Below are 20,000 nucleotides of genomic sequence, written 5' to 3'. Positions count from 1 at the left end.
GAGCAGCCGCCCCTTCCTCTTTCTGACGTTCCAAGTTCCAAGTAAAACCCTGACTACCTAACCACCGGCTCTACTCCTCTCCTGGGTCCTGTGACGACGGTCCTCACCTCAAAGTAGAACACCTCCTCAAACTGAGGGTTGTTTGTTTTCCTCTTCACCTTCGTCTTCTTGGCCTCCGACCTGAGTGTGTGTGTGTGTGTGTGTGTGTGTGTGGGTGAGAGACAGAAAAAGGCTGGTTAAACGACTGATAACTGATTTGACCTGACGTTGACGGCATTGACGATGCTAGACGTGTCTCTGTGGTGGTCTGCTCTGACCTGGAGGGTCCCAGGAGGGAGACAGCAGCATAGGGGTCACACTGGTTGTTAACGATGGGCAGTCCTTGGCACTCTATCACTCTGTAGGGAGAGAGAAAGCATCATCAATACCGTGTATGTGTGAGTGTGTGTGTGTGTGTGTGTGTGAGTGTGTGTGTGTGAGAGTGTGTGTGTGTGTGTGTGTGTGTGTGTGTGTGTGTGTGTGTGTGTGTGTGTGTGTGTGTGCGTGCGCGTGAGCGATTAGTTCCTCCCCAGCTGTCGGTGTTCTCGGTGCCACCTCTAAATCCTCCATGATCCCTCCAGACACCAGGGGCCAAACCTTTCAACCAGTCCACAAGCACCTCCGCCACATCCCACAGAAACAGTCATGTAATGGTTCAACGATTGGAACGGCCACAGGCTAATGAGCACCTAGCTAGCTCTCATTCCAGAGAACCGAACGCGCAAACCCTCCCGTGGATGAATTGTACAACACAGACAACATCGCTACTAGCGAACCCTCATTCGTGAGGAACATGTCACCCACCGTGCTAACGGTGGTTATTCTAGTGGTTTACAGCGACTCTATAAAGACCTTCAAAGAAAGAGTCTGGGGATTTTTTTTTTATAGCTCTCATTAACACTAGAGCAGCCGTGAGGTGTTAAACAGCACCAGTGAGTACAAAAAAAAATCTACCTTTGCACTCGATCAAATTTCAGGACCCTCCTTTCATGACTTTTCCTAGATATGTGCGTTCTACTACCCAGCATCTTTACATTTTCAAAATCGAGTTAGTATAAAGCGATTTTGCAGTATTTCTGTGTGTGTCTGTGTATTTGCCTTGGGATTCGGCTGCCATCTTTTTCTCCAAGGCTGCAATTCTCTTTTATATCAGCAGAGGTAGCAAGGGGACACACACTGTGCTCAACCTTCAGGCTTCAGTGCTGTTGCATCTGTTGCTTCCGTCGTTGCGCCGTTCTGAGCGGCAGCAGGTCTCGCTGCTCTGTTTCTAATGTTTGTCGGTTTTTTGTTGTTGTATAATGTCTAATGTTACAACCTCAGCCAGAGTTGTTTATACTAGAAGTGCCCTCTTTGCACTAAGAGAGACTGCAAAACATGAGGGTTTCAAACACTCATTACCGAAGGAACTACGGAAGAAGAAATACCGGGGGTGCAGAGCTGGAGCGAAGCTAAAAGCTAAATCGAGGAGGCGGTGGAGATACAAGCCGTTTCTACCATCAATCGTAATGGGAAATGTTAACTCCTTACCCAACAAATGTGACGAGTTGGAGGCACTCGTGATGCATAATCCAGTGTATCGGGACGGAGTGCAGCCTGATGTGCTTCTCTGAGAGCTGGCTAAATGACAACATCGCCGACTCATGTGTGGAGATAGCCGGCTTCACTGCAGTGCGAGCGGACAGAGATGCGAGGACGAGTGGCAAGAGTAAAGGTGGGGGACTGATCCTGTACGTGAATAATCGCTGGTGTAATCCGGGTCATGTCACGGTGAAGGAGAGGATATGCTGTCAGGATGCTGAACTATTGGTAGTTGGACTCCGACCATATTATGTTCCGAGAGAGTTTTCTCACAACGTTGCAATTGTTGTGTACGTTCCTCCGAGAGCGGTTCCGGCAACAGCGTGTGACGTCATCCACGATACTGTCGCGAGAATTCAGACCCAGCACCCCGATGCATTCATTGTAATCTCGGGGGATTTCAACCATGTCAGCCTGTCTCATCACCTAACTGGATTTGTGCAGTATGTTGACTGTCCCACCAGAGAGAATAAGACCCTCGACCTACTGTATGCAAATGCCAAGGAGGCATACACTGTCTCAGCACTCCCACCACTTGGCAGGTCAGATCACAACCTGGTCCTACTCCAGCCCTCCTACAAACCCTGTGTTATGAGGCAGCCTGTGACCACCAGGACACTCAGGAAGTGGACACCGGAGGCCTGTGAGACCCTCAGGGCCTGTTATGAATGCACAGACTGGGTGGAACTACAGAACACAGAAGGTAATAGGGGGCGCACAGCTGTGGACAGGATGGTTGACTGCTGCACTGACTATTTGACATGGTGCAGGGACATGATAGTTCCGACGAGGACGGTGCGTTGCTTTCCCAACAATAAACCATGGATTACCTGTAACATCAAGCTACTACTGAACCAAAAAAAGGCTGCCTATAGAGAGGGGGACAGAGACAAGCGCAGGCTGATACAACAAGAGCTGAAGAGGAGTATGAAACAGGCCAAGGTGGACTACAAGAACAAGGTGGAGAGGAAGCTGCAACACAGCAACACCAGAGAGGTGTGGAAGGGGATGAAGACCATCACCGGCTACAAACGGAAGAACAGTCAGGCAGCGGTCCCAGACTTGGCTAAGGCCAATGAGCTCAACCACTTTTTTAACAGGTTTGACTCAGCGGCCGGTGCCTACTCTGTCCCTGCTGCCCCTCCCACTACCTCTCCCGCTTCACCAGCCTCCCCCACATCCCACAGCTACAGGCTCGGCAGCACGGCTGGGCCCCCTTCCCCTCCCCCCCCCCCCCCCCTCCCCTCCCCTCCCCTTCCCCTCCTCTCCCCCCCTCTCCCACCAAGCCCTCCCCCCCTGTCCCTCACAGTGGAGGAGGTAAGGGCGGAGCTGAAGAGGCTGCACCCTGGAAAGGCGGCGGGTCCTGATGGGGTGTGCTCGCGGCTGCTGAAGGTCTGTGCAGACCAACTGGCTGAGCCCCTCCAGAAGCTCTTCAACCTGAGTTTACAGTCAGGGACGGTGCCGGTTCTGTGGAAAACATCATGTCTCGTGCCAGTACCCAAAACTGGGCGCCCGGCCGAGCTCAACGACTACAGACCGGTTGCCCTCACTTCACATAGTATGAAGACACTGGAGCGGCTGTTTCTGAGACATCTGAGACCACAGACTGAACATGCACGTGATCCCCTGCAGTTCGGGTACCAGGAAAAAGTTGGTGTGGATGACGCTGTCCTCTACCTCCTCCATCGTGCTTACTCCTACCTGGATGAGCCGGGAAGTCAGGTGAGGATAATGTTCTTTGACTTTTCAAGTGCCTTTAACACCATCCAGCCTCTTCTACTCCGAGAGAAGCTTTCAGATATGGGGGTTGATCCCTCCACTACATCCTGGATCATGGACTACCTCACTGGACGGCCACAGTCAGTCAGGCTGGGGAACTGTGTCTCGGACACAGTAGTGAGCAACACCGGGGCTCCGCAGGGAACTGTGCTGGCTCCCTTCCTGTTCACCCTGTACACATCAGACTTCAACTACAACTCTGAGTCCTGCCACGTACAGAAGTACTCTGACGATACAGCCATAGTGGCGTGCGTGAGGGATGGACGGGAGGGGGAGTACAGGGATCTGATAGGAGCCTTCAGCGTCTGGAGCGAGAGGAATGGTCTGCTCCTCAACCAAACCAAGACCAAGGAGCTAGTTATAGACTTCCGTAGGTCTAAGCCACCTCGGTTGCCCATTAACATCCGGGGCGAGGATATCGAGGTGGTGAAGACCTACAAGTACCTGGGGGTGCATCTGGACGACAAACTGGACTGGTCCACCAACACAGAGGCACTTTATAAGAAGGGCCAGAGCAGGCTGTACTTCTTAAGAAGACTTAGGTCTTTTGAAGTGTGTGGAGAGATGCTGGCCATGTTTTACCAGTCTGTCATGGCCAGCATTCTCTTCTACGCTGCAGTCTGCTGGGGGGGAAACATCACCAAGAGGGATACCGGACGGCTGGACAAGCTCGTAAAAAAGGCGGGTTCAGTGGTGGGAAGGAGCCTGGACTCTCTGGGGACGGTGGTGGAGAGAAGGACTAGGAGTAAGCTGCTGTCCATCAGGGACAACCCCAACCACCCCCTCCATCATGTCCTCGCTGGGCAAACCAGCAGCCGCCGCAGAGGGCGGTTCATTACGATCCGCTCCCGGACGGAGCGATATAAAAAATCATTTATCCCGGCTGCACTAAGACTGTTCAATGGCAACTAAAGTAGCAGTCGGGGTCAAGGCTCCTGAATTTGTATTTATTATTTATTTTAATCATCATCATCACTTTTTTTTTTAGTATTTTAATATAAATAACTATAGCCATCCTTTTAATCCACTTTTATATCAGATCTCACTGTTTTTTATATACTGTACATGGCTGGCCCAGTGTTGTTGTCTGTCCTTTATGTTGTGTTGTGTTGTTATGTGTGGTTTTTAGTGGAGTGGCGCGGCACAATGAATTTCCCCACGGGGATAAATAAAGTATCTATCAATCAATCAATCAATCAATTAGATACAGTATAAGACTGATAAGTATGTAACATAATGTGTTTATATATAGGCTATATATAGCAATAGGGATACATAAGATATGTATATGTACAGACAGTTATGAAAATGATAAACTGTACAGTATGTCTCCCAATCCCTTCAGATTTGTTGGAGCTGAGGTTTTTTTTTCACCCAAGTTCCATGCAATAGTGATAAGATATTATGATATGTGTAGCCTATGTACAGTTATGAATGATACACTGCACAGTATGTACCTATCAAGCTGTGTGGTATTACATAGGTACCACAGCAAAGTAGTTCATCAACGAATATTATATAACAAACGGATATTTATAATATTGTATATAATGTCTTTTTTGTATATCACTGTAGACCACGTTGTAGTAGTAGCCAATTGCAGAGTGTATTCATTATTTTGTTTGTTTGAATCCTCACTGTGTTCATGTTGTGCAGTGAACAAACAATTGTTGGGAGAATAAACTGTCTCTTGCCGTGAAATGTGTACATCAAATAAAATGATGTCGGCGATGATTATGCCTGTAATCATCAACGATATAACGAACGGATATTTCTGAGTGGGGCAGTCCCAGATATAGTGAAGACAGACAGGAAAGTAAGGAGAAGAAGGGAGAGAGTATTGACAATTGATAATAAGATATTGATAATGTAGGAATAAGTGTGTTCATATGCAAACATATTCAATGGCATGTAATTAGAAGGCAATTGTTTATCACAGATGAATCCTGACAATTGATGGTTGATGCATGGGGGAGGGTCATCTTATTCTCAATGATCTCTTTCTGATCGTTTCCGATCACCACACAAAGGATGCCAATTCTTTCAACAAGCCCTTCAAACCATCCCCCACCAGAAAGGTTGTACTCAGTTGTACTCAACTCTCTCAACCACGGCAGTTTCAACCACGGCAGTTTCTCGCGCCTGTCCCGTTGCAGAGTGTATTCATTATTTTGTTTGTTTGAATCCTCACTGTGTTCATGTTGTGCAGTGAACAAACAATTGTTGGGAGAATAAACTGTCTCTTGCCGTGAAATGTGTACATCAAATAAAATGATGTCGGCGATGATTATGCCTGTAATCATCAACGATATAACGAACAGATATTTCTGAGTGGGGCAGTCCCAGATATAGTGAAGACAGACAGGAAAGTAAGGAGAAGAAGGGAGAGAGTATATTGACAATTGATAATAAGATATTGATAATGTATTTCGCTGTCGACCAAAATCGTTTGAAATTACGTGCTTGTGCATTGAATGACACTATGTACAGCGCTGTCAATTTTCATAGGACGGCCAATGTAATGCGTTGTTTTTTTGATTTTGCATTCCTTGTTTCGTGGTAAACTAATCTCTTTCTGATCGTCCCGTTCACAAAAACCTAAGGTGAAAATTACTTGGAACTATGTGTGAAAGGGTTGATGGGTCTTTTATTGCTATATTTATTACTGTTATATATAAATGTGAACATTACAGATACCTGGTCAACACAGCTTGGGATTCCAAGACAATTACTTGGAACTATGTGTGAAAGGGTTGATGGCTCTCCGATCAATGAACAAAGAGATTGGGTTTCCCCCGCTCCACCACGTCCCAACGGTGTGTTTCTGTAACCATTTTCACCTCCTTGTTGCATAAAACAAATCAAGACTCGCTCCTCTCAGGAGACCACTATTTATAAATAATATTCCACAGATAGGCACAGTCACAGTGCTACATGAAAATATCTAGCCACACACCACATATCATAGCTCCGCCCTATATGTATTTATCATCATATTTCTCAATATAAAACGGAGGTACGATATATGGCAGATATATGTATGGTATATTATGGCAGTTTCTGGCGCCTGTCCCGTTCTGTTGTTCAAAGAATATAATATAAAACGCATCACATGTTTGTCATTGTGTGAAAATGTTTCTGTAGCGAAGAACCTTGGTTCAATCTGGAGCTGATCAACTCCGGACGGCAATAGCACGTTGTGGGTGCAATTGTGCAAGAATAACACTATTTACAGCGCTGTCTTTTATTGCTATATTTATTACTGTTATATATAAATGTGAACATTACAGATACCTGGTCAACACAGCTTGGGATTCCAAGAAAATTACTTGGAACTATGTGTGAAAGGGTTGATGGCTCTCCGATCAATGAACAAAGAGATCGGGTTTCCCCCGCGGTGTGTTGCATGTTCACGCTTCTTGCGTGACATCGCCCTCCAGCGATCTTTGTGCGTCAGTACACTCTTCTCTATGTTAAACTATCATAGTGCTGAAGCACACCTCATCGCGATGGAATAAGGTCGCGATCCGCGGCGCTCCTAGTGTTAAAGACTCTCTCTCGCACGCAGACTCTCTCATGGAGGACGTGTACAACAAACAGAGACATTAGACATGGATACATTGCCTTTAGACAAGCAGTGACACCAAAACTCATCTGTTCTCCAAGGCCTTTGGCCCCTAGTCATTGTTTCAGTTTTGTTTTGTTTGTTTTCTGTTTTGTCTGTCCAATCCAACACAACCGCAACACAAACACCACTCTCTCCAGCTCTCAGCAGCCTCACCCGCACAGAGCATGAAGTGAGACGCGTACTGAAGGCGGTGGACCCCAGGAAAGCCTCGGGGCCGGATGGCGTCCTGGGACGGGTGCTGAGAGACTGCGCCGACCAGCTGGCCGGGGTTTTCACCAACATCTTTAACCAGTCCCTGTCCCAGGCCACCATCCCACCCTGCCTGAAAACCTCAACTATCATCCCAGTCCCGAAGAAAAGTACGGTGAGCTGCCTAAACGACTACCGCCCGGTGGCACTCACACCAATCATCATGAAGTGCTTCGAGAAACTAGTCCGGGCCCACATACTCACACGCCTCCCGCCCAACCTGGATCCATACCAGTTCGCCTACAGAGCCCACAGGTCCACAGAGGACCCCATCGCGACGACTCTCCACGCCACTCTATCCCACCTGGAGAGGGGAAACAGCTACGCGAGACTGCTCTTTGTGGACTTCAGCTCCGCCTTCAACACCATCCTTCCAGACAGGCTAGTGACCAAACTACTAGACCTGGGTCTATCACACTCTATATGTGCATGGATCAAGGACTTCCTGACCGACCGCCCCCAGAGGGTGCGGGTGGGCCCCCACACCTCCACAGCCCTCAGACTCAGCACTGGGTCCCCCCAGGGCTGCGTGCTAAGCCCCATCCTCTACAACCTCTACACCTACGACTTCACCCCCGTCCACCCCAGCAACTCCATCGTAAAGTTTGCAGACGACACCACCGTGGTGGGATGCATCTCGGGGGGGGACGAGGCGGCGTACAGGGATGAGGTAGAGCAACTGAGCCAGCTGTGCAAGGTTAACAACCTGCTGCTGAACAAGTCAAAGACCCAGGAAATCATCGTAGACTTCAGGAGGAAAAAGTCCGAGATCCAGCCCCTGCTCATCGACGGAGAGAGCGTGGAGAGAGTCTCAACCCTCCGATTCCTGGGGATGCACATGCGGGATGACCTGACCTGGAAGGACAACACAAAAGGCACCATCAAGAGGGCACAACAGCGGCTATACACCCTGAGAGTCCTCAGGAAGGAACACAGCAAGCAGGAGATACTGGTGACCTTCTACCGCGGCGCAGTGGAGAGCATCCTCACCTACGGCATCTGCAACTGGTTCTCCAGCTGCACAACAGCGGAGAGAAATGCGCTACAGAGAGTCGTGAGAACAGCACAGAAGATCACCGGCGCCCCCCTCCCCTCTCTGGAAGAGCTGTACAACACACGCTGTCTCAGGAAGGCCTCCAAGATCTCCAGGGACCCGACCCACCCTGGGTACGAACACTTTACCAGGCTGCCCTCGAAAAGGCGGTTCAGGACCCTGGCCGCTAAGACAAACAGACTGAAGAACAGCTTCTACCACAGGGCCGTCCAGGCCCTGAACACAGCAAAGACCTAAGTTCTGGGCCCTGGACAGTCTGGACGGATTGTATGGCAGCTGCTGGACTGAAAAAAATCAGGTGTAGTGCTGAGGCACAAACATGTACATTTCAAGCCTGCAAACTGTTGACACTTTAAATAACGTGAAACAATACTATTGTGCAATATGACAACCCTAGTCGTCTATCTGTACAGTATAGTACAGTGGATAGTGTACATAGCCTTTATTTATGTAAACCAGCTCCTTCCCTTCTTGTGATTTTTTTTTTTTAAGTTTATTTTTTTTTCCTTTCCTAACACCAGGGGAGCCACCCCTCCTAAATTTCGTTGTTTGGTACCTGTACTGTAGCAATGACAATAAAGTCCATTCATTCATTCATTCATCATTCCCCTGTAAAGCGTCCTTGGGCTCTTTGAAAGGCGCTATATAAATTAAAGTTATTATTATTATTATGAAGGGGGAGGCTGGTGGAGGCAGACATTTTCGAGGACAGAACGGAACTCAATGGAACGAAACAAGGATTTCAAATCAGGTTCACGACACTTGTGAGCCCGTCCTCCGAGGGCGACCTCCGCCGGCGTGGCCCTGGTGTACGTATCCACGGGGCTTTCACACCACCAGAGACAGAAAACAAATCTGTGTTTCACACGGTCATGACCCTCTCCCCCACTCCATTCACACAGTCTATGACCACGGCCTGTTTCGTCCAATCAGAGGAGGGTTCATGTTGTTGTTGGTCATGCTGAGCAGAAGACGATTCACTCCCATGCCTGCCCCTCTGAATGACATCATCCTGTAAGGGGATTACAGCGGGACAGGACAGGACAGGACGGCCAGCGGGAACCATCACTTCCTCTGTACCGCTGACGCACCAGGACGCGCACGCACACGCACACACACACACACACACACACATACACACACACTAAACTCAAGCACACAAAACACAAGCGCACATGAACATGCGCACAGACACACACACACACACACACACACACACACACACACACACACACACACACACACAGGTAGACCTCATAAAGACATAAAGCCATCTGCACTGACACGCACACACAAACCCCCCCAAGTTAATAACGGTCTGTGTGTGTGTGTGTGTGTGTGTGTGTGTGGGGGGGGGGGGGGGCAGTTACTAATGCCAGAGCGCTTCCTGTTCAGTAAGCTTGTTTATATAACCCCTGCTTGGCCTACACAAACACACACACACACACACACACACATTACACACACACGCACGCATTCACACACGCACGCATGCACACACACACACACACACACACACACACACACACACACACACACACATTACATTGAGTGCCCACACACTTGCCAGTAGTGGGGTTCAGGCCAAATAGAATTCTCCAGGTATTCAAAGCTTTTGCTGGCGGTCAACAGTGTTGTTTAGAACATAGCTGTAGGTTTGTGTAAGGTCCTGTCCTGTGATTACATTTTCTCTCCAAATGGACTTGAATCAAATTAAAGGGAAATGAATGACACTAAAACTAAATCAAGCGAAGAGAATAAGAGTCAATCCAATTGAAGTGGAGTCAGTTTCAAATGAATGAATTGGATTTGAGCTGGGTGAATTAATTAAGTCCAGTAAATCTGTCCCTGGCAGTTGTTTTGGGTCAACTTCAGTGGCAAACGCCATGTAGCGGTCTCTGTCGGGCATGCCCTGTCCTGAACCCATTGTAGAACCCATTCTAGTTCCAGCACCTCAGTTCTACTTCTAGAACATCAGTTGTCATGATTCTAGTTCTGAAAGTTCAGAAAGTTCCACGTATTGTTTTCGGTCATTTAGGGTTAGGCAATATCTAAATTCTCTTACACAATATTACTTATGAAAAGAGTATGAAAAGAAACCAGTGTGAAACCAGTGTGAGCAGAAATGACTGAACTACAGAACATAATAGTGGATAAATAAATAGGTTGGTGAAACAAAGACACTTGTAGTCAACTTTAGAAAGGCTTTGCCTTGCAAGAAGCGCCATACTGCACTTGTAGTTGTGCACATATTTGGTGTTTTAAGCACTTTTACAGACTATTTTCTGTAAGAGAAATAACCCGAAATGCTCCAAAAATCATATTCAATACTACCTATTATCGACCAAACCCTAAGGTAAATATTTCCCAGTATTATACTAACACGACGTGCAAGATAAAGTCCTAAGTCCAGTTTTCATAACTGTAATTATTATTATTTTATATTATTAATTAAATTAATATATATTATATATATATATATATATATAATATATATTTCTGGTTGAAATATGAATCGCCCACCTCTAGGTACTGTACTGTAATAACTTAAGTACTGTACTGTATAGCTGAGGTCTAATTCAAGCACGGCTTGACCCTAGGGCTTGAGTATGATTACTCCTGACCCTCACGGTTCACAGCATCTTTAAATGGGGACTGACTAAGTGACCTGTCACCCTGCCTGCTTTCTCCCTCTATAAGCTCATTACCCACAATGCAATGTGGGAACCAAGCCATCCCAGGTCATGGTCGGGATACTATCTATTGTGTGTCATATACAGATGGGGAGACATATTGTACACATCAGTCTAAATACACACACACACGCGCACACATGCACACACACGCGCACACATGCACACACACACACACACACACACACACACACACACACACACACCCTACACACTAATCCATCCAGAAGTAAATCCGTCAACATAAAGGCTCACACATGCATGCACAATAACATCATATTAGACGCACACCAACACACACACTTTCACAAATAAAAACATTCCACATACCCACATTACATTAACATGCACGTTCACTCACACAAGGCACAAGGACCTGCAGCTCTCAGCATCCCTCCAGAGTTCAAACAACAACAACACAAACACACACACACATGCACGCACACATGCACGCACGCGCGCGCACACACACACACACACACACACACACACACACACAATCTCTTTGTTTATTTACAGTCTATTGAGGAGTGACTCATCCAGACTCAAAATAAACCCTGGACACGAACCCCAGGCTTGGAGCATCTCCATGCCAATCAAAGTGTTGCTAAGTAACAAGCGGAGCACTGTGGGACTGCGGCAAGCACTGTGGGACTGCCATCCCAGAGAGAGAGAGAGAGAGAGAGAGAGAGAGAGAGAGAGAGAGACGCATCTTGTCTCCCATTCAACTAAGTAAACAAAAGTACAGTATCTGTTGCTCATGATTTACCAACGGTTCCATACTTTGAAATGGCCTAAAAACGTCACCCATGTTTACGAATGGTGGTGAATCTGGAGGTTTATAGCCACTAGAACTGTAGATCCCCGAAGACAAAGTCAGCGTATGTGTTACGTGGCCAGATGTCCAGGACATAAGAGCCTGAGTAAGAGTGTGTAGTTGTGGTTGTTTCCCTAGAAGGATGCTCCCAGGCAGACACACTGATGACTGTAAACCCTGAGGTCAACATGAAAGAGGACATGAGGAACACAACCTTCAAGCAGACAGACAGACAGACAGACAGACAGACAGACAGACAGACAGAGGGAGACGGAAGGGGGCAGCACGGGAAAGAGGTGGAGATAGACAGTATAATAGATAAGATAGTGAGTGTGTGTTGGTGTGTGTGTGTGGCCGTGCATGCATGTGTGTGTATGTGTGTGTGTGTGTGTGTGTGTGTGTGTGTGTGTGTGTGCGTGCGTGCGTGTGTGTGTGTGGTCAGAGACTCACCGTGTGGCTAGCTTATGGCAGATGACTCCACTGTCTGTGATGACCTCACTCAGACGTAACTCCAGGTGCACCTTCCCCTGTGGAAACACACCGTACCGTTACACACACTCCACCTGATGGCACACACATACAGCATATGACCACACACACACACACACACATACACACACACATACACACAGACAGACACACACACGCACACACACACACACACATACACACATACAGTATATGACCACACACACATACACACACACACACACACACACGCGCGCACACACACACACACTCACACACTCACTCACTCACTCACTCACTCACTCACTCACTCACTCATGGGGCATTAAGGAATGTGTGTGTGTGTGTCAATGAGGTTAGTTCTGGGGTGCAGCTGCAATGAGCTCCCATCAACATCATCAATATGCAAATGGTGAAGGACTCATTTACCCTCTCTCCCTATCTCACTCTATCCTTGGGAAAAAGGAACACACACACACACAGACACACAGACACACACACACACAGAAGCTCACACTCACACCAAACAATGTATCCTCTATTGAAAAGGCGAGGGAGAGACACTCTATCTTCCTTCTTCATGTGATCCCATCCCTCTGTCTCTTTTCTTACTCCCTCTCTTTCACACACACACACACACACACGCACAGACACACACACACACATCCTTCCTCTCCCCTGCATCTCAGATGAATGCGTCTCTGTTTCAGGGCCTTCGCTCGGGGGCTACACACTCCCATCTGTGTGCAGATGTTGCTGCTCACTGGAACTTTGACAGTGTGTATGTGTGTGTGTGTGTGTGTGTGTGTGTGTGTGTGTGTGTGTGCGTGCGTGCGAGTGTGTGTGTGTGTATGTGTGTGTGTGGGTATGTGTTTGCATGCATGCATGTGTGTGTGTGTGTGTGTGTGTGTGTGTGTGTGTGTGTGTGTGCGCGCACGAACATAACATACTAGGTTAAGCTGACCACCTTTTACTGGCGACCCAAACAAATCTTTCTGGACAGGACCACCCTGCAGCAGTAGAATGCTCCATATTCTAACGGACCGCTGAAACGTATGACTCACACGTTGGCTAGATAGGGGGAACACTGAACCGTGAACACATCAGTCGGGCAACAGTAGAGAACCAATGACCGCTCTGGTCTAGACACAGGCGGAGCCAGCGGACCTGGCCGTGAGCAGCTACGCGTACGTAAAGGTCATAGACGGCTGAAGGCAGGACCGTAACTGAACCACAAACAGAACATAGAGGAGACACTGGACCACAAATAGACCACATGTAGACATGTATACTGAAGACATGTGTACGGTATGTGTACGGAACCAGAAATTGACAGTGGGGTGAAAGCATATGGAACCATTGATGAACTGGGAGATTATTGTAGTCTAAAGCGGGGTACACACATAAGGATTTTCAAAATCTTAACCGAAATCTTATCTGAGACAGACCCCACACATGAAGATACAACATCTTGGATTGAACAGCCTTGATCATATTGTGTGTGGTGTATGCCGATTTTCCCATTTCAGCACCCCACAGACATAAAGATTTTCGTTACGACAGACTCCAGACTCTCTAGAGTCTCGTTCCCCAAGCCAGAAATCTCGCGTGACTCTCTAGAGTCTCGTTCCCCAAGCCAGAAATCTCGCGTGAACCCATCCTTTTAATATTGCCTTTATGGATATGATTTTGTTTGTGGTTTCTTTTCTCTTATTGACATGCATTAAGTGTTCCTTGATGTTTATTTGAAACATAGATATTGACGGGAGTGGAACTATGTACAAGCCTTCTGGGCTTCGTTCCCTCCTTGCACAATCTCTTGTGTGCTAAATAAATAAACTAAACTAAAACTAAACTAAATTACAAAATAATTAAATTAAGATTATATAATGATTAAAGCACTTGGAGCCCCAACGTTTGCAGGAAAAGCGCTATACAAATAAAGTTATTATTATTATTATTATTATTATCTAACGTAGTACCCTGACTGACCTGTACGAGACAACCATGTGCGACAGGGCAAATAAAGTGCCGAATAACGAAAAGAAGAAGTCAGCTCGCTTCTTGATTGGCTACATTCCATCCACGTCTAGTTGGACTCGCGAGCAGGGTTGCCAGATGGGAATGACATTTTCCACCCTAACCACAGTCTAAAACCGCTAATTTCACCAAACAATCTGGCAACCTTATGATTTCTGGTCGTAAGTATTGAACACATTTGACATTTACGATTGCCGGCCACGCCCATTTTCCGAGCAGGTTGTCGGGAGAGTTGATTGCACAATTGAAGAGAATTGACTCTTAACACACCTCACACCACAGGATTTTGTTATAGGAAAATGTTAAGATCCATCTGATAATCGGGCGTTTTCTGTCGTTTTCAGACATCCGAAAATCGGCCAGAAAATCCTTATGTGTGTACCCCGCTTTAGCTATTAGACTACAGACGGTAACCTACAGGAGACTGAACCACAGACTGAGCCCACACACACGCACACACATGCACACTCACACACACACACACACACACACACACACACACACACACACACACACACACACACACACAGAGGCCCAGGGTGACTTTGGCCCTGCAGGCTGAGCTGATTTGATGTTTAAGGTACACACACTCTGTGTTTGTTTGGGGTTCTGAATCACTGCACACACACCTGTGCGCACACACACGCTGTCTAGCTTTGCTCTAGAATCAGGAAGGGGAGGGAAAAAGAGCGAGAATGTGAGAGAAAAAGAGAAAGGAGAAGCTGTATGTTTGTGTGTGTGTGTGTGTGTGTGTGTTTTCTCCAGTCTGTACTCACCTGAACCTCTGAGTCTGCGCTGACAGGATGTAGCGGGAACCAGGTGTCTTTACCATGGTACTTCTGCAAGTCCTCCTTCTTCACCGCCACCTTGCCTGCATACACACACACACACACACGCACACGCACACGCACACGCACACGCACACGCACACCATACACATAAATGCTATGAGAACGCTTGTTCAGTAACATGACGCTTCATTTAACACACACATGGGAGTCATAGCATAATTAATCAAATGCAAGCAATTAATTACATACGCATACGCACGCGCACACACACACACACACACACACACACACACACACACACACACACACACCTGGGGTTGAGGGTGCACGCTTGTAGACCAAGTAATAGACCGGAAGAGCAATTATCATCATGACTGACCTAGACATGACCCTGTCTCATGTAAACCCCCTGCTATCTCTGCTCACACCTCTAGCACTTCAGCTTACATTACACTCACAAAACACACACACACACACACACACACATAATCATGTATGCAATCAACAATGTCCACTATCCACATCTGTGTATTGCTGTACTTTTGATGTTTTTGTTTTCTCATCCCGTATGGCAGCTTGGAGCCGAACCCGAGCTCGGGTTCGCACACTGTAGTGTATATTATGCTTGAAGACAGCACACTGTAGTGTATATTATGCTTGAAGACAACACACTGTAGTGTATATTATGCTTGAAGACAACACACTGTAGTGTATATTATGCTTGAAGACAGCACACTGTAGTGTATATTATGCTTGAAGACAACACACTGTAGTGTATATTATGCTTGAAGACAACACACTGTAGTGTATATTATGCTTGAAGACAACACACTGTAGTGTATATTATGCTTGAAGACAACACACTGTAGTGTATATTAATATTATGCTTGAAGACAACACACTGTAGTGTATATGATGTATATATATATATGTATACATATATGTATATTATGCTTGAAGACAACACCATCAGTGCGTGAGGTTCTCTGTCAGCCACATTAAGCAGTAAAAGTGCACATGTGGAGGACATATGTGGAGGACATATGGAGCACCAGTTTCCGTGATGCAGAACGACAGCGTGTTTGTTTGGTTGCCGGTCCTCCTCCTCCTCGGCACCAAAACAGACCCGACGCATTCCTTCTGACGGCTCTGTCCTGGCAGTCACCATGGCAACGGAGCAGCGGAGCCAATCACAGAGCTGCCGAGAACGCAAACACCTGGGACCCATCAAAAGCATCGTCCAATCGCGTGACGGAGTTGGTGCGACCAATTAAAAGCGCTCACCGCACACGCATGGGTGGGGGTGAGAGGGGAGTTTCACAACTGTTGTGAAACAAGGAGGTCAACGCTACTCACCGATGCTAGAGTCCCTCCTGAAGACGTCCCTGTCGAAGATGTAGAAGGAGAGATGGCGGAAACTACGAGGGATCTCACAGTAGAAGTCCTCCCCGTAGAAAGGGCTGCAGAGAGGAGGAGGGGAAAACAACTCAATCATACAAACGTACGAGTTCACAAACCAACACAACGATACGGTATACAATACTGATATGGCCCGCTGGACACAGTCCAAGCCAGCGAACCTAACCCCTGAAACGGAGCTGTTTATTTTTTGGTTGCATCAGCGTAGCTCAAAAGGCCAGAGTTTGTCTAATTCTGTCCGTGGCGAGCTACGGTATTAGCCTGGCCGAACAGGGGGCTCTCTGCGATCAGAAGTAGCCTGGATATGAAAGCTGTCCTCACCCCAGAGGTGATACGCCTGGATGACAAACGCACTTTGACTGGCCCGTCCCTGACTATTACCCTCGCAGACCCACGACCAGGACTGAGTACATGTAGACGAAGGAGACGGAGAGGGGGAGATGAGGAGTGTCAGATCTAAACCCCATCAAACCCCCCCCCCTCAGGCATGATAAAGGCGACCAGACATCCATTCATAACATCAGAGAAAACAGGGAAACAGTCAACCAAAGCAATTAGATTCTCATGATCCCGACCCTGGGGACATTATTACGATTAATGTCGGCCGTCTGCATTCCGACCTCTTTTTTTAATAGTATCCTAATAGATGCAGACACAGACACAGACACAGACACACACACACACACATACACAGACACAGACACACACACACACACAAAGACACACAGACACACGCACACACACACACAACAAACTCCTCGAACATCATTATCTCAATTATGTCTCAATTGGTAACATCTCTTGGTAACATCATCAGGAAAATAGTCTAACTGACTGTCCTCTCTGTGAGAGAGAGAGAGAGAGAGAGAGAGAGAGAGAGAGAGAGAGAGAGAGAGAGAGAGAGACAGACAGACAGAGACAGAGACAGAGACAGAGAGTGAAGAGGACGTACCAGAGGGACTTCTCTATGATCTTGGTCCTGAACACCTCTTCTTGGTCCAGGTTGACGGTACAGTAGCAGTCTCTCATTCTGTTGGGCCCTGGGTATGGAGGGATGTTCTTGGCTTCACCTAGAGAGGAGAGCAGAGGGGGAGGGGAGAAAGGGGGGAGAGAGGAGAGGAAAGGAGAAGAGAGGAGGAGAGGAGAAGAAAGGAGAGGTGAAGAAGATAGGAGAGGAGGGGAGAGGAGGAGAGAGCGAGAGTATGGTTAGCAGTGAACAAAGCTGGATTGTACAGTACACTCAAGTAAATCCAGAGAAGGGTTGGGAATTCAATTGGAGGACTGAAAACACTTATTAATGTCAGTATATTATGCAACTAAGTAATACATTATAGTGAAATTAATCTAGTTGAAATTGACATTTTGGGAGTACGTTTAATATATTTATTACATAAAAGAGCCTTTTGCTGCATGACCTTGATGGTGTCATCCTAAAGTATAGAGGCTCTAAAGTCGCACACACGCACGCACACGTCTGCAGAAGACAAACTTTTCTCCAGACAGGAGTATAATTAATATGAAGCCTCTCCTTAAGCTTGTGTCCTTTAGCCTCTCTTTCTGTGTGTGTGTGTGTGTGTGTGTGTGTGTGTGTGTGTGTGTGTATGTGTATGTGTATGTGTATGTGTATGTGTATGTGTATGTGTATGTGTATGTGTATGTGTATGTGTAAGTGTAAGTGTAAGTGTATGTGTGTGTGCGTGTGCGTGTGTGTGTGTGTGTGTGTACGTGTGTGTGTGTGTGTGTGTGTGTGTGTGTGTGTGTGTGAGGACAAATCTTTGAATGGTGGAATCTGCGTGAGACAGTCCTGCTGGAACCCAATCCGTTTATCACACACGTGCGACAACACTCCCTTAAACAAGAATGTGGTCCAACCACCCACACACACACAGGCGCGCACACACACACACACACACACACACACACAGACAGGCACGCACACACACACACACACTGCACGTGTATGTGATGGGTGTGTGACAGTCAAACTATCTAACCACAAAGATAATGTTGCAGTCCCTCTGGGCTAGTAAGAGAGATAGCCCATAGAGATACTCAACAACATCAGTCACATTAGTCAGGGTGCTTTCCCGTCCATTCCCCAGGTCCAGGAACTCTCTCTCCTTGGAACGTAGGTGCCAGAACAACTGTAAAAGCTGATGTCATGCGGTGCAGCGTGAGAGACTCTAGCATGTTCCACTGTGAATGTGTGGTATTGTGATTGAATGGGTGACTCAGAGTTTGTTGCATGTCCCACTCCGCCCCCTCATAGCCCCCTCATAGCCCCTGGAGACTCTCTCCCTGGCTCTGGTGTTAAACCATCGCCACACTGGGCTGTTGGGGGGTTGTCATAGAACAAAAAGAAGTTGTGTGACTTCTTAGGCAGAGTCCAAGATTCAAGATTCAGGATTCAAGACTCGTAGACCGTAGATTGTTACACACACAATTTGCTTCAGTGCAGAAAAAAACAAGGTAAAAAACCCAATAACACCCCTATAGATACACACTTAGAAAGGGTTTAAAACACAGTCCAGGATGGGTCAGTTACTCTGCCGCTTTTATCCAAAGTGACTTACTAGTGGCCGCATACATTTGACCTGCCGGGACTTGCAATGAACAGAAGACATCTGGCCAATCAGTGCTAGAATAGGAGTGTATGGCCCCTTGTTCAAGAATTGAACTATTCGATGTCATACTTACACATACAGTAACAATAACGAGTGGCACCATTGATCAGATGGAAATAGACAAAGAGTGTGTTGTTGTGTGGTGTGGTGTGGTGTGGTGTGTTGTGATGTGGTGTTGTGTTATGTTGCAAACAGGCTGTGTTGTGTTGTGTGGTGTTGTGTTGTGTTGTGTTGTGTTGTGTGGTGTGGTGTGGTGTGGTGTTGTCTTGTGTTGTGTGGTGTGGTGTGGTGTGGTGTGGTGTTGTGTTGTGTGGTGTGGTGTTGTCTTGTGTTGTGTGGTGTGGTGTGGTGTGGTGTGGTGTGCAGTGGCGGGCGGTGCATTTCACACCTAGGCCTTCAGTGATGTCCTACCTGAATTATTCCACCTCTTAATACCATCATTATGACGCCATGGCTCTAGAAACTATACATTTAGACAGAAACGCAGTATAACCGGGCGTTGCCATTGTTATTATAGCGGCACCTTGTCTGGGTGTATTCAATTAATTGCATGAAAACGAAAGCGTCAGTTATTTCCCGAACGTTGCGGTCTGTCGATCTCGATAGGAGAACCGTTTCGAGGTTCCATTTAAGGATGGTTATCTTCCTCGTGTTCATACGGTCACGGGGGTGTGTCGTTTTCCATGGTAGCAGCCCGGGAAGTGGTTAGAAGATCGCATTGAAGCCCCACTTACTCACACAACTGAGCCAGGCAACACAACACACATCTCTATGGACCCCAGGGTCGCTCCGTATGTCTACATCTCTTGCAGAAAACATTA

The 20,000-nt window shown here is 47.1% G+C and overlaps 1 protein-coding gene across 2 annotated transcripts in view; it reads right to left on the bottom strand.

Moving 5' to 3' along the window:
• Window positions 1-20,000, bottom strand: part of rasa3 (RAS p21 protein activator 3) — a 46,945-nt gene that overhangs the window by 11,374 nt on the left and 15,571 nt on the right. For both annotated transcript variants that reach the window (XM_080536572.1, XM_080536573.1), the window contains exons 2-7: window positions 17,508-17,625; window positions 16,493-16,596; window positions 15,122-15,216; window positions 12,288-12,364; window positions 318-398; window positions 108-180 (exon numbers count right to left, since the gene is read on the bottom strand). In XM_080536572.1, coding sequence (XP_080392698.1) covers window positions 108-180; window positions 318-398; window positions 12,288-12,364; window positions 15,122-15,216; window positions 16,493-16,596; window positions 17,508-17,625 — 548 coding nt within the window. The remainder of the gene's footprint in view (window positions 1-107; window positions 181-317; window positions 399-12,287; window positions 12,365-15,121; window positions 15,217-16,492; window positions 16,597-17,507; window positions 17,626-20,000) is intronic.

This window comes from Nansenia antarctica, assembly GCF_963989245.1.
Source record: "Nansenia antarctica genome assembly, chromosome: 1".
Classification (NCBI taxonomy): Eukaryota; Metazoa; Chordata; class Actinopteri; order Argentiniformes; family Microstomatidae; genus Nansenia; species Nansenia antarctica.
The sequence above is the reverse complement of the archived record's forward strand: the minus strand, read 5'-3'. Positions and strand labels throughout refer to the sequence as shown.